We start from the raw sequence: 16,355 nt of genomic DNA, 5'->3' as shown, positions 1-16,355 counted from the left end.
CTCTAGCAGGGTCTGGGTGTGTGTATTTTGCTTGTCATTTAAAGTACCTTTTTGGTGTAGTTGATCATAGTATTATATGAATAAAGGACAGTGTAAATCAATACCACAATTTGTAAGGTGCAACAGCCTAGGGTATTGCCTATTGGGATGAGTGAGTAGAAAACATCAACATATCGTTGCCCGGCTGGCAGAAGGGTGTTAGCGCGCAAGCGACTCGAAAACTACTTTTCAAATTATTCAAATTTAAATAATTGTTTTTTATTTAAACTGTTTTCCGTCCCGAAAACTGGTTTAAAACTTAAAAGACTAATAAATGATATAATAGAATACGGTCACAATTTTTTTCTCAGAAATAAGTCAGTTTTATAAGAGTTTGAGGCGATTTAGTGCTAACGCCCTTCTGCTTAGCGCTTCATTTTTTACCTGAAATTCGAGCTAACACCCTTCTGCCAGCCAGGCGACGAATTATGTCTTTAATGTAGGCATTAGAAGAAGGTATTGAAATTGCCCTAGATTTATTTCTTGAAAGTCTTTGTGACTCTCTCCACGACAGTGAGGTAGATAATATTCTCTAGTTTAGTATGTCCAATGGGATGATTTAGTGAGGTTGGTATAAATCCCATTTGGGTCAATGTGTTCTAGCCTAATGCATTGATTGATTAATATTTGCTGGATTCTTGTTTGAAATGTGGAATCATTTATTTTCAAACAACTGGTGATTCCATCCAAATCCTTATCAACAAACGTCCCAAGCACCTGTACAATTAGATTGCACTGTGTAACGTCGTTCTGTAGCACATGTCACTGTGTCATGTAGGGAAGCATATAGGGTCTTAAGTCAATGGTGATCACTTTCTTTGCTTGATGGGATAATGTAGACAATACATATTCATCAATGGTGTATTGTTTAGTAGCGAATGATATTTGGTTCAGTTTTGTTCTGCTTTTAGTATAGTAGGTCCAAAGTTGATTACCAGGAATACATTTTGCGCTATATCCTATATTGAATATTATGATCAATTTTCCCTTCTACAATAAAGTGACATTTAAAATCTTTAGTTAAATTTGGTTCATATTAAAGAAAATAGTGAAATTTAAAAATATTTGTTGTGATTATAATGTTCATAGTAAAATTCCATCCCCTACCATATAGTGCCATTAACCACTCCTATGAAAGATATTTTCTCTTTATTTATCCTACGCTTTGCAATCTTTATTAGGATCTCTATCTTTTCAGGTTACATGGTTTTAAATTGTTTACTGTACATTTTGTCAAACATGGTATACACATATTTATTAGTTCACCTGTACTCTTTGATTTACTTCCCTATACATGTATGTATTTAAGTTTATACATATGCATATATGTAATAGAGTACTAATGATGTCCGAAACCTTGTACCGGTAATAACATCTGAACATCCAGTGATTTTATATCTTGTATGAAGTCAGAAGATTACAGTCTTGAATATTTTTTGGAGGTTGGGGGGGGGGGGGGGGTGGCAATTTAAATCGTAAAGTGGATTTTCTTTTTGAATCATCACTTCTTTATTCCTCTTCATTCCCTCTCAATTTAGATTTATCTCTTTTTTTTGGAATAATTTCATTTTAAAGAATTCATTATTAAACATTTCACTAGTGAAACTATAAATCTCCCTTTTATATTACATTTTCTGCTGTTATTTGCACTCTCCATCTATCAATTATCTTGTGCTGTAACTTGTTTCTATCTATTTCAGCTTTCATTGTCTTTGTGTGAGAAACGAGGGACATTGAGAAAAGTCCAAGCAGAGCTGAATGAAAATAATAATTCTGGAGTTATTTTATTATTGTCTTGCTTTTCAAAGAATGATTGTCTATGTTTTATTAATCATACACATGTATATATATTGTATTACTACATGTATGAATTTTTATACCAATATATCTGTATGATTTATATTTATATGCATTTATACAAGATTTTATGTAGGATTATAAACGAGGGCAGGAACAGTGTATACCATGATATGATGCATAGGGATGTTAAGAGGGTTATGACAGTATATTGTATACATGGAGGTAAAAACAGTATGGTACATGGGCATGTCCAGGCTAAAATGTTCTATGCATTGCTATACTTTATTTTGAAATAAAGTAATGATTACAAAAACATATTGAAGATAATCCGAAATTATGGATTCTATTTCAATAAAATTTGAATTGAATTGAATAACATGACCACCCATATCTAAGGTGCATGAGTGTATCTGATGACTATATCGAGCTGAAAGCCCTACTAAAGCTTAAATCAGATGAAACATTGAATGTTGTTGTATTCAGTATTATATGGCAATCAGTCAAATTTGACTATTATCATATATATCAGATAGAATGAATGATCTGTTTAAATATCAATTTATGTTCACAATTCTGTCATGAAATTCAAAAGAACTTGGTACCAAATTAGGGCATACCTTGTACTTGCCTGTGTCACATGACTGTATTCCTTTGAGTGTATAACGCTATAATGTAAGACAGCAACTAAAAACAGTAAGACATGTGCTAGCATTATTTGATGTATAACCTCTTTTAATTTCGTGTAACACTAAGCTTGAATGATGCCCTTTAAATGTACTTTTGCATTATGTATCTTGAAAAGTTTTATTGAAGTTTGTGGCTTATAGCAGAGTAACAAATACCTGTATAAACTAATACAGAATTGAGTTTCTCTCTGAAAAAATATGTTCAATGATTATGTCAAATCTTTTCTTTGCGTATGGACAAAAAACATATTAAGTTGAAATCAATCGTAAGGGGCTAGTTTATCCTTATACACAGTAGATGCATTTGATTTAGAATGCAAATTTAGTACGAGATGGCATTATGCACGGTTTAAATAATTTGATGACCATTATGTGAAATGATACCTTAGTTTGCTGGGATGCAGGGAAGTATATCAGAGAGTGACTGCCTGTAAGTAAAACTCTACTATGAAGCATTCAGTAATCATATACATGTAAGATATACTGCTTTCTTGTGCTGTTAAATGTAAATATCAGTACATTTAATATGAGATACTTGTACTTGTATCCATTACAAACGTGTTACTGCTGCAAATAATTTGAAAGGCTAACAATACAAGCAATAAAGAGAAATGGTTCGCATCAAGTGGACCGTGTGAGTTCGGGAGTGCGTTTGTTATACCAACATAAAGTGTAGTACGGTAGTCAAAATTATATCATCTACATGTATTTGATATGCCAGTCTTGCGTAGAAAAAAAAAAAGATATAGAAAGCCTAGTCGCCATGATAGATCAAATGACTGGCCACCCTCTTTCATTTTACTTCAAAGTATATTTATATGTATTTCACTATTAAATGTTGCTATTATATTCCAATTAGATTGGTAGTGCTATTGTTCAGCTTTAATTTTATGGAAAATAAGAGAAGCATTTATTGGATATTTTGCTCTTTTAATTAAGAAGTTTAGGATTGTATTAATGGTGTTTAGTGTTTTGTTTTTGTTAAGAGGTCTACATGTTTAGGTGGACGTTTCTCTATTATATCATTGTTTGCCTAACATAAGGGTGCAAAAACAAAGTTTGTCAAATTGTTAAAATGTTAGATTTGACAGCTATCAATATGGATGATGCAGAGACAGACTGAAGTGTTTTGCATCAATGTAGTAAGGGAACTGTTCAAACCTCAGAATACAATTCTAACATCCATTGTTAGCACATCCTATTGCATGCTCCTACCAGGCACGCAATGACAAGTTTATAGATTCAAGTTTTAATTAAAACTGAGATGTTTTGTTGTTGTTGTTTTATGAATAGAACATGGGTTATTTTTTGAATGGTGCATTTGTATAGAATCTTATGACTTCCCTGGTATGATAGAATCACGAACATGTATGTGATATGATTTTTGAGAATGGAAGATCAGACGAAATATATATATATATATATATATATATATATATATATATATACAGATAATTTTAAGCCTCTTGTTCTGAAAGAGTGAGATATTTGCGAGATGTTAAGCATAAAACTTCTTTTATGATCATATGCCAATGTGTTCGTCTTTAACAATTCTTATTTTATACATACTATCAATGCCAAATATGTTTCTGTAGAATATTCATCTGTTAATTAATTGTAGAGACAAATACAGTGTTTGACAAACATGATGTATAAGCCTTAGTGCACCAATAATGTATGATCTGGTTGCAAATGCTCTCGGCTCTATTTCCTCAAATGTGTAGGGTATTAGGATGAGGGTTTCAATCGGATAATATGCTACTTTGGGATGAGGGTTAGTGTTAGGTACGTTGTTTAGTTTAGAATTGAAGTTAATACTTTGGATAGTGTTGGGTATTGACCAAGGACCTACATATACATCAGAAGCGAAAGGGATCTAGACATCAAATTTTCAAAACTTTCATTCTTTATTTGTTTACCGGTATTATTATTATTTTTTATTTTTTTTTATTTTTAGAGAGCTAAATGACATGGGATGTGAACATCCAATAAATTTCATTTCAAAGTTTGATATTTAAAAAAACTGTCTGATCTTCATCTAAATTATACTTATTACTTTCATTGCACTGTACAACTCATTGTAATTCTAATGACTGTGAAATTTTTGTGCAATTATCAGTTTTAGAAAGATATCAATTTACATGGTTAGAATTTCATGTATGTTGCTTTTTGTTTTAAACAACAAAACCAAAGTTTGCTTGCAAAATATGTATTTTTAATTTCTGTGAACTCATATTACCATGATGTTTGCTGTGGTTTTTAAACCTATGGTATTAGTTTCCAATATTTTGTTGAAAAGAATTGTTCAACAATATTTGTGTTCATTTCACTTTCCTACTGGTCCCCGTCTTGTGTAATTCATTCCTACATTATATTGAAGATTGATAAGATTGTATTGACCCAAGTAACAGTAAGTTTTTAGTACTCAATGATGTTTCAGTATTGCCATCAGGTTTGGTGTGACAGCTGGTTTCCAACTTTCTTGGACTGTTATTTTGTTGATTGTTGAAATATGAATTGTACATTTCATATACTATATGAAAAAAAGAAAATGAGGGAATAAAAAGGATGAAACTAAAGAAAAATGGTATGTTGTAGTGTTGTTTACAAAACTGATGTTAAAGGGTGATTAGACATTTGCTCTGGCAACTCGGGGCTTAATATCTTCAGAAGTAAAAGGTTAGGGTTAGGGTTAAAGTTAACCAAAAAGAATTGGGTTAGAGTAGAAAAATAATGCACAAGAGAAGTTTTTATATTTGGTCTAATTTTGTCATTTTATTCTAATAAAATCTTGTACAAACTTTGGTGACAATTATTTTGTACAGATTCACAATAATCTGTCCTAAATACACATTCTAAATGAATTTTATTCATTACTGTTATCATCTCCCACTTATCTGGCGAGGCGTATATTCTTTTAAACTTTGAAAATCATTTCAAACCTGAAAAATTGAAATTCTGGATGTTAACTTGCAAAATCATCAGCATAACTTAAATAGTAAAAAGTCAACATAGGCCATCCCTATCTGCAATTTACATGTATTTCAAGCAAAATTCACTGACAATCCCATACTAAATTGCCACTTTCCGTAGTATAAAAAAGCTTGTACCCGTCATAAATAATGAAATACAAATGAAATCCAGTTATACTACTACGCAGCCAATCTGAATAAATATTAATTGACTTTATTTGTCTGTGATTACCCACATGACAATCATAATTTATATTTCCACATAATGATCGCTTAGTTTGAGACATTACATGCAGACATGATGAGTATGCTCATGACCTCTACAAACCCTGTCAGATATTGCATGGGTACTACAAACAAAAGAACTACAAGTTTTCAAAGTCTTTGTGCTTCATGACATTAACTCATAAATGTACTACTCAGTGATAGACTTGTTTTACTCCCCCAAGAGTGTTGAGCTGTATCATTTTCAGATTCAGATTCAGAAATTGCAAATTGGATTCTGTCCAATAATAAGTTCAAATGCAGCAGCGTACATGCAGCACATCTGTTCAAACAGGATGATAAAAAGTTTATATTTCTTGTAATAAGGCAAGCAAAAAAATTATATCAGCTGCCTCGCCTACATGTACCGGTATAAATTTGAGGGTGGGAAATGTAGATTAATGCTTGCCAAAGGATGATGGTGATAAGGCAGGACCCCATACCTCAGGATCCGTCATTTGTGACTTCTCCACTAGACCACAAAAAACCCTACACTTCCTATAACCAGATGACAATGTAAAAGATGTGTGTGTAAGCAATAAACCAAAGCAGACCTAAGCACCATTAAGGTCTATGATATCATCCCTGTGGTGAATATATTGCTGAATCTTAGTTCCTAGATGTACATATTATCTGTGGCAACGGGGCATCAGTGTTATGGGATTTGTGCATCACACTAAATAACTTTAGTACATTATAATGCTGACAGAAGGAATAACTTACTATAAACTATAATAAATTACTGTAAACCAGATGGCTGGACACATGCATTTAAAAATCATCTTCCAATGTGTTTTAGCCTCAGAATTTGACATGGCATGGATCAATGAATTTCAGACAATCGTCTTTCTCTAAAAGAAGATTATTAATAATTGTGATTCCACTTCATAAAGTAGTAGACATTGCTGATATACAAATATAAAATACAATCTCAAGGCAAAATGTGCATAACATGTGAATGATAACAAGCAACAACAGATAACATTCATTTCTCATAACTATTTCCAATTTGATTTCTATTCTCCAAATGGCACTGTGTAAAGACTAAAAACTATAGTCCATATTTCAATAAAATTGCTATTTCATTTCCACAATTATTTACAAAGTCTCTAGACTTTAAGAAATTCAACAATAAAAAGTCTTCATCAGACTTGAATGAATGTAAACACATTGAAACATTTCAGATGTAAAAGTTTTGCTAACAAGATAATCTAATTATTTCTGGACTTTTTGTTTGTTTTTATTAAACACCAAAAAGGTAAGCAATTTGAGCATTTCAGATATAGACCTTCTTGTAACCTTTATTAAGTACATCGTATGTATGAAGAATTAAAGAGATGATTTGTACATCAAAATCAAGGATACTAACAAATATAGACATACTAAAGCTTTTTGTCTGGCACTCATCGAAGTAAAGCGCGAGATTGATCAGAAAGCTGAAATCAGACACTATGAGCGGAAGCTAAAGGAACAGAGCGTTCTTTTCCTGCTTTCTTTGTGCCTTTAGCTTCCACCTCAACTGCCTGATTTCGGCTTCCTTTACATTCTTGAGATTTACGAGTGCAAGATGAAAAGCTTTAGTATGTCTTTACTCGTTGGTATGCATAATTCTTAAATGCAGGTGGACAATATAAAAAATTGAACTTTCAACAAAAAGATGAAAAGTACATGGGCTTTAAGCACATGCAGGATAACATGTAGGATGAAAATAAAATAATAATTTAAAATACTAACCATGGTGACATGTCACAGCTTGTGGTTACATAATTCTAAACCACTTTAACACTCGGTGCTAAAAGCAGGGCAGAAATTCATATTTATTCTATTTTTTCTATTTTAAAGTTCTATTGCACTAGAAGGTGTCATGACAAGCTAAATGCATCTCCAAAATATATACAACATGAGCTCAACAAACAAGTCTAACACTATTTCACAGTAACAAAAAAAATATTATATTAATACAACATCAAAGAAAAATGTACCTTGCATATATTAACACTGAATACAAACTCTAACAAAACCCTGAGGAAATACAGATTGTCACAAAAGTCTATTTGCAGGTTTATTAAAATCTCACTAAGAAAGGAATTTAGCTCCTTAACTACATGGGAATTGGATGAAAGAATCTTATCTTTTCATTCCTTACTACTACTCTGTATATCATTTCATTTCAAATAATTGTTCAAAATTCATCTTACCAAAGGTAATAATTTCTTCCTGAACCCAGATCTATCAATACCAATTCTTTGATCACTGGTAGACTAAAATAAGCACTTCTACCATGAGTGGATGATACATTAGTAAAGAAAATATACACAGAGTTCAATATTTCAGCACTATTCATTAACTCGAAAATGAAATGATACATTGGTCAAAGCATATGGATTGCCTTTTTAGAAGAGAGGAAAAGAGTTTTTAATTTTGTACATTCCTTTTGGGAATCTAACAAAGTTTGATATCTTGTCATGTTGATACAAATGTTAGTTTGAAACTTTTGAACACTTTTCAAGTCTATTGTACATATTTGTTTTATCAAGGTGCATGATTAGTGTTTACACTGTATATTATATTCTCAAAACAATAATATTTGGGATAAAAACACTAGCAATATTTCACATAGCTTATATATGGGAAGATGCTAGCAAAAGGTCGGTTAGGAAAAATGATGGGTTTTGGTTGCTTTCATGTATTTGGGTAGTTCGGTCTATCACTTAATTCTAGAGTATATATGAACCTAGGCCTATTTATCCCCATGTAATCCAGGGAAGATTAAACCATCAGAGACACAATTATCAAACTGAACAATTCACAGAATGTTGCAGAAATCATAATTATTTTCATATTCTGGTTATTTGGGGCTCTTAGTAAAGAGCAATCCTTGCAATCTCAGCTCACTACAAACCTCTCCCAATCTTTGGATCACTAATTGTGCAAGTAATGTGTGCACTATCTCCATCACCACATTCTCTGCTTCCCTGTGCTCTTTGCTGTAAATCATGTGGCCTTGAACTATAGTATGTAGTTTTATCCCAATCCATTGTCCTTTAGGTGAGTGCATTGAAGAAACATTGTGTGCACCATCTTCACTAGATTCTTCATTGACGTCTCTGGTGTCTATCGTCTTTGCTGTGTGTGCCTATCAGCATGTTGCGTAGTCCAGTGTGTGATCATCCCTCCTCATCTACCAGTGAGTGCATTGAGGGAATATTATGTGCACCATCTCCACCATCTCTGCGTAGCTCAGTCTGTGTCTATTCCTCCTCATCTACCAGTGAGTGCATTGAGGAATTATTATGTGCACCATCTCCACCACTGTCCATACATTGTTTGGGTGGGTGTCAGGGAGCATCATAGACCCAATCAATAGGTACCCATTGCCGTTGATGAGCCAGAGCAGTGAGGGCGCCACATAGCTGCTGACAGGATTCATTTAGATTACTGTTCACTATGGTGAAGTCAAAGAGATGGCTGTACTGTCTCTCGATACGAGCGCTCTCCTCGACCGTCTTCTGCAAGTCTGCATCCTGGATAAGAAACAAGATGAGACTCAATTAAAATCAACAATACCTGGGCCCCGTTGCATAAAACTTACCATTGATGGTAACTTAAACATCAATGGCAACTACCATGGTAACAGGGCTCAACAGCCAATGAAAATCAAGGTTTCCAATTCCATGGTAGTTACCATTGATGGCAAATTTTGTGCAACGGGCCCTGGCAGGAGCTAATAAGTAATAGAAGACAGAATAGTCTTTATACAATGGTCTAAAATACTGTTATCTTGAACTTAAAGTAGTGAGGATTAAACTGAGTAATTTTTCGTTTCCATTATTCATATTTAAACTCCAGTTGCATAGACAAGTTACCTTCACTATGTCTACAATTATGACTTTGCTCAATGCAATTTCAAATTATCATTCAAATTAGTGAATTAACTCCTAGAATTAAACAAAAAGAATTTTGAAGTACTTCGGGTTGGAGCTGGATGTTCAATATACAGTACAAGAATGTTTGATATTGCACAAGAATACATGCAGATATAGGAATTAACAGTGAAGTGTAACAAAGAAGGATTCAGACAAGGAAAAACAATAACGTAAAAATCTACAAAGAAACAGATAACGCCTTGGAGGTGTCACTTTAACTGAACATACATCGACTTGTTTTTCTGATGATGCTGCCGCTTCATGTAATATCCTGAGAGTTTCTAGATCAGGGGATGATACAAACACCACGTAAGGCAAGAATTCACTGTTCCTCAACAGCTTCAATGTCTGTAACAAAAACAGAGGGATAATACACGCACATGTTATGATATGGTTAACAGAATAAGAATACTTTTAAAACTGTATCTTAAAATACAATAAGAAATACTAAAAATGCATTATTAGGGAACATTACTGTCTGTAGGAAACAAACAGGCATTTATAGAGAGTACAATGATAATATTAAATATATCAAACTACCATCATATCTGTAAATTCTGTACTACTAAATTGTTCTATTAGAAATATGGAAGTACATATTATATTATGATAATCTTGAAATAACTTAAGTTATCTCTATGACAGGTCATTAACAATGTGAACTTCATCGGTACAATGATAAAGAATGATCAAGAAACACAAATTTCTTCAGATTTTAGTCTGTGTATAGTTAGCTCCAAGTTAGGTTACAAATAAGATATATTGACCACATATCACAGGCTAAGTACTTTCAATAAATGAGTAATCCTTGAATCGATATGACCTCTCACCTGAGGGTTGACATCTAGCACACACATCTGACCTTTCTGCTTGACCGCTCGGATAGAGTCAAAGGTCGTGCCATAGAGGTTGTTAGCAAAGTCCCCGTACTCTAAGAAGTTATGGTTCAGGATGTCTTGCTCCATATCACTGCGGAGGACGAAGTGATACTCAACACCGCTCTTCTCTCCTTCTCTTGGAAGCCTTGTTGTGTCTAGATGGGGAGAGACACAAGCAAACAAGCAATCAGTCACTGAGAATCCATGATGTAAGCCCGAAGGGTCATGTTATTCGAAAGAATGGTTTGGAAAATCTTGCACTGACTGGAAGAATTAGAGGGGAGGAGGAGTAGGGGTAGAAGGAGGATTCTGTGGATGAGTAGCTTAAGGAGTGGGATTTCTGAAAGTGGAATTAATCTTGGGGCGAATGAATTACTTCATAGAATATGGGACAGAGAGTTGTGGCATTCCATGGTCGCCAACGTCTAAGGACATGGCACATAAAGAAGAAGAAGAAGGCTGAAGAAATGTAATCATATTGGCTTTCAGGTCATATTCATGGCAGAAATGAGTGTATGCAATGACAAATTATACAATGGATGGAATGGCCATCAACCATAACACACTGCATTTCCTAATACATACACATGGTTGGATTTCTTTGAATCCAAGCAGAAATAAATCAAACTTTTACTGATATTGCTTTCATGTATAATGCCTTTAGTTCCTCATACCACTTGCTCTAAGATGTGTCTCAAAGGTTCAAAGTAAGTTGCAAGGAATACAGCCTCCTGATACGGGAATGCTACTCAAAGTAACACAAAAATTAAAATCCCTTGAGAAAACTATACATTACGTACACTTAGAATTATACTCACGTGCAATAGGTACATCAAACTTGGATGAATCATGCTCAATGAGCCTGTTCTTGAGGGTCCTTCTACCAACCCCTTGAGCACCAAGAAGAACTATAGTCTTCCTCTGAAACGGTGGCATCTCTTGAACCTCTTCATAGATCACAATGTCCGATCGGTCAAACTGATGATTCTTTCTCGTCTCGTACTTCTCACGCTTCTTCTTCTTTGATTTCACCAATCCGCAGGCAACTACACACAAATCAGTAGAGATTATAGTGTTGTTAGTTTAGATTTTAAAGAGTACCAATCACTTGGATCATATGTACAGCTAAAATGTATAAAATCAACATAAAATAACTTTTCCAGACAATGACATTCTATTGGTCAATGGTAAAGAAGTATGAAGAATAGAAAGACTAAAAATAAGCATTATTTGCATGTTTTCTTTTACATTTTTACATTCACAATTTGATGAATTCTTGTAAAATCATAGGGAGTAAATGTCTCTTTAATAAAGCAATAAAGTACCATCAGAAAACACACTATCTTCTGACTTATGCTAGCTGTGAATACACACACTGTTGCTTGACCAACGTCCAAGAGCCGCCCGTTTATTCAGATGGAAGATTGTCAAATTAACATTCCAAATACATTCATGTATGCACAATGAATGTGATACTTTGTATTAAGTGCAGTAGATTATATTCATATAGTAGCCGGGCTATGTATTATATATATTATTATTCTGCATGTACTTACTAAATTCACTTGTATAGATGTTTTCATGAGGTACAAACGCTCTCCTTCTTTCCTCTAGATCTTGGCTTGGTATAAGACCTGACTGTCCTTCCTCTCCTACTACATAGGCCTGAATACAAACACAAACAATACCTCATAAAATGTGATGTCATAAAGGACCTATTCTACAATGTTCAGAAGGACAATACACCAGTTTACGGTTATTGGCGCCATTTTAATTTACGAGTAAACAAACCAAATGACCTCCAGAGGTCAGTGGTTTATGCATAAATTAAGATTGCGCCCATGCAAATTATGATGACATCACTGCCTGCGCGCTGCGTTCTGCACGCACATCATCACTTGCATGGGCGCAATCTTAATTTATGCATAAACCACTGACCACTAGAGGTTATTTGGTTTGTTTACTCATGAATTAAAATGGCGCTTATAACCGTGAACTAGTATATTACAAACTTAAAATCATTGCAAATGTCTGATTATTAAGGAAATCCAGTATGATGTAGTCATCTTTTGAATATACACACACAACTGCTGAATAGTTTCATACCGGTATTCTTAAATTTACAGTATACGGACTGAAAGAAAATATATCAAAGAATGACACCTACATGCAACACTTCAACAGGTGGCAAAGTGATTGAAATCAACATCATATCATACTTGTAAATACAAGTCAGTTGTCAGAGAAACAAAACTCGGAACTGTTTATAGCAGTTCAACATCCATTCATGAACTGTAAAAATACAATTGTCTCCTCTGAAGTATTCTTAGATTAAATAACACCACAAAACATTAACTTCCAATATTGGAAATTTGTTTTGTTTGCATGTCAATACAAAATTACAGATTAAAACATCAATAAGATACAAATGGATACAGAATAGTACATTTGACATGCTATTGCCCTTTGACCCCATGACCTTACCTGCCACCATTCCATATCATCTCTCTCCACCACACACAGAATATCTCCTCTTCTGAATGGCAAGCCAACCTCCTGACATGGCAATAAGGTATCTTGGGAAGGATCGTAGTCAAAGAATGCACGCACATAAATCTGGGCAGAGAAATGATCCATGATAAAATAGACAAAATGTAATTAAACATACACCTTTCAGTTAAATTGTGAATCAATTACTTTGTATTAAATGAATAAATAAAATGAGATGAAATATCTCGCTGGAAAAAAACCTCACCTCATGGAAAAAAGGATTTAAAAAAAAAATACTATTACACTGAGGAATATTGGAAAATCAAATTGTCTGGTATTTTAGGTACATTTGACTATTTATCAATATATTTAGTGATCAATTTTCCTTCTCCTGTTCATATAGCAAGACAATATCATAATATTTCAGTACAGTAAAAACTAAATGTGTTTAAGTGAAAACATGTCGATTCTTACTCTGAATACATTGCAAATCATTGACATACAACTTACAGGGCCAGCACAATACAAATACAAATTATTTTAAATGCGAGAAGAGCTGTTAGAAGACTGAGCTGTGGTTGTTGAGGTTTGATCAGTATATATCAGTCATCTCCAGAGGAATCACCAATGGTTGGAAGCCAACAAGAGGGTCAAATGTGCAGACCACTCACTACTCTAGAGAGGAAACAGGAGTGACCACAACGATCGGTCGGTAGATGTGATCATTATACTCACTGGAGGTAACATAATACAGTCTTGATAGCTTGGACGAATCTTCAATGTGACTCTCCCTTCTGCTTTCTTGATATGTTTCCTCAAGAGGTCTGGGTCGTTGCTTACATCTTGATCATTTACCTCTTGAATGATATCACCAACGTGTAATAAACCTACGACCAAATCAAGCAAGAAAATAGTTGATAACTAAACATTTGAAGTATCTTACTGCTTTTATAAAGTATATTTTAACACCATAGGAATGATTTAACTGCTTTGAATCTAGTGAAAAAGACTGTAAAGTTAGTAGTTTTATTACACATCTGTTCCTACCCTGCTCACTGGAAGCCCACACAAAATGTGCACCATCTCCACTCCTGGGAGCTAAAGGGTATTTGTACTACACACTTATGAACGTTATTCCTGATCATTGACAATCTCATTGGCTTTCTGCAATTTCCTGAACTTCTATAACACTAATATCACTTGGTGTATTTCCTAAGTCAAGGTTCCTTTTTAGGTCCCTACATTGCATGTATTTACTACATTGTTTACTTCATATGGTTTTCAAAGAGAACATTTATTACAAAGCATTCCTTGGTGATGGGTAGAAGAAACAAGTCAGTGCAACTTGTATGGTCTCTTGTTTCCCTAGTTATGAAGCTTTGCCTTGGTTTCAGGTTGCATGTATGTTGTGTCTTAAATCAATTATATTATGTAATTTTCAGGTATTAACTCAATCTAGAATATGATGTAACTGCATATAATAGAAAGTTTCATGACAAACCATTATGACTGATTTTTTTAGAGCTACGATGATATGAGTTTACCTTGTTTATCAATGATGCTTCCATGTAATATTCTTGCTACTACTATCTCTCCATCCTCTACCTTAAATGTAACACCCTGAGAGAAAGACAGACAAAATAATATATCATTATCATAAAGACATCTCCTAGCCTGCCCACATCTACCTGGCACTCGCACCTAAGAAGATCTAGAAGCATTGACCCGCTGCAAGATGCAATGCATCCAACACTGGATTGGGACAATCTAATCAAGACAGAATGTTGTGGTGTCGTGAAGAATGATCCTGAGGGTGATATGATTATTCTTGGGCAATAGAGTGTCATGTCATACAAATAATGAGCTAGTCAATTCTAGCATGTACATCATCATTGACAACAGGTACAAGTTCTTAAAGAAATCATTATGGACCAGCTGCTACAATACACTTCTCTATGGGAAGATGGATGCATGATAGGCAATAAGAGTATATTCAGTTTAAAATTTGCTTGCTAAGTTGATCTAAACCTAAGCCTCAGGAACATTTAAGTATATGAGACTTATCTTGATAAGTGATTTATCTTTCTATTGAAATTTATAGATAATCACTTTAGCTAAGACTTAACCTAAGGGAGAGACAACATTTAGAAGACTTGATGACTTTAAGAAACAGGAAAGAGAGAGGGAGAGAAGGAAAGAGATGCAGAGATGTGGAGAGATAGGAATAGATGAAGAGAGAGAGAGAGAGAGAGAGAGAGAGAGAGAGAAAGAGAGAGATAGAGAGAGAGAAGAGAGGGGGAGAGAGAGACAGCGGAATGGAGCAGGGGGTGCAGCGCTTTGTAACTACGATTAAAAGGCGCTATATCAAATTCCTTTCGGATTGGATTGGATTGGAGAGATAGAGAGAGAGAGATAACGAGAACATGAAAGAGGAGCAATCTAAAGAGAAATCCAATCTTACCAGTGGTTCATCCCTAGACTTCCTGATGCCTACCATGCGGATCGCATCCCCTGTTGGGTTGAAGTCAGGGGTGTAGTAATCTTGGGTGTGGTCTTCAAACTCAGATGAACCCAGATTCCCTGTTGCTATGTCATCATGTGTTCTCAGTAACGACTGAATGAAAGAATGCAGGTAACAATGGAATATTAATGACACTCCAGTTCAATCTCTGAACATGCACGGTTGTATTGACCAGTGTTGGAGAGGATTGAAGTTTTGTTGGATTGAATTTTCATTTAACATGCATTTAATGTTGGTTTGACCCAGGAACAACTTATCTCTGATTCATTATTTGATGAGTTCTCAGCAATGTGATTCCAAAAGACTCTTGACATTCCCTGCTTTGGCTTTGGCAACAGTAGCGCTCAGTGCATATACATGGTACTCCAGTCTTTCCTAGGTCCATCATGGACAGCATATACAGTATATTTCCAGTCTCATCAGCTCCTTTGATTAGGCAACTAGATTTTGGCACTCTACAAGTTTACAGATAGGACTGGACCAGACGTGAATGTCAGCACCACCTTTAAGAAACTTGGACACATCCCTATTAAAGAGGAATGGGATTTCTTTCATTGATGTGATTTTAACAATTGATTAAATACTTAACAGCAATAAAAATGAATACTTACAATAAAGTTGAGATCTTGTAGTATACCAGCTAGCTCAGCAGCACCATTATCACAACCAATGATTTGAGTTAACTCTGCCATGATATCCCCTGCTAGGCCTAGACTATCCATTCTATGTGGCTTGAGTTCTGTGTCTTCAAGAGTATCATGAGCCTGTAAGACATCAAA

General features: G+C 34.5%; 2 protein-coding genes across 5 annotated transcripts in view; one reads left to right on the top strand and one right to left on the bottom strand.

Moving 5' to 3' along the window:
• Positions 1-309, top strand: part of LOC585882 (oxysterol-binding protein-related protein 6) — a 63,666-nt gene extending 63,357 nt beyond the window's left edge. For all 3 annotated transcript variants that reach the window (XM_030973798.1, XM_030973797.1, XM_030973799.1), the window contains exon 21: positions 1-309. This exon is cut by the window's left edge and continues 645 nt beyond it. The gene's annotated coding sequence lies outside the window, so the exon portion shown is untranslated.
• A 4,963-nt stretch (positions 310-5,272) lies between these two features.
• LOC115919841 (MAGUK p55 subfamily member 6-like) overlaps positions 5,273-16,355 on the bottom strand; it is a 40,012-nt gene continuing 28,929 nt past the window's right edge. For both annotated transcript variants that reach the window (XM_030974268.1, XM_030974269.1), the window contains exons 4-13: positions 16,188-16,340; positions 15,517-15,669; positions 14,600-14,675; positions 13,791-13,942; positions 13,050-13,181; positions 12,122-12,230; positions 11,384-11,611; positions 10,518-10,720; positions 9,916-10,035; positions 5,273-9,285 (exon numbers count right to left, since the gene is read on the bottom strand). In XM_030974268.1, coding sequence (XP_030830128.1) covers positions 9,100-9,285; positions 9,916-10,035; positions 10,518-10,720; positions 11,384-11,611; positions 12,122-12,230; positions 13,050-13,181; positions 13,791-13,942; positions 14,600-14,675; positions 15,517-15,669; positions 16,188-16,340 — 1,512 coding nt within the window. In that variant the 3' untranslated portion in view covers positions 5,273-9,099. The remainder of the gene's footprint in view (positions 9,286-9,915; positions 10,036-10,517; positions 10,721-11,383; positions 11,612-12,121; positions 12,231-13,049; positions 13,182-13,790; positions 13,943-14,599; positions 14,676-15,516; positions 15,670-16,187; positions 16,341-16,355) is intronic.

Source organism: Strongylocentrotus purpuratus, unplaced genomic scaffold (assembly GCF_000002235.5).
Source record: "Strongylocentrotus purpuratus isolate Spur 01 unplaced genomic scaffold, Spur_5.0 spur5_scaffold_7, whole genome shotgun sequence".
Classification (NCBI taxonomy): domain Eukaryota; kingdom Metazoa; phylum Echinodermata; class Echinoidea; order Camarodonta; family Strongylocentrotidae; genus Strongylocentrotus; species Strongylocentrotus purpuratus.
Note: the sequence above shows the minus strand (reverse complement) of the source record. Positions and strands in the feature narration are given on the sequence as shown.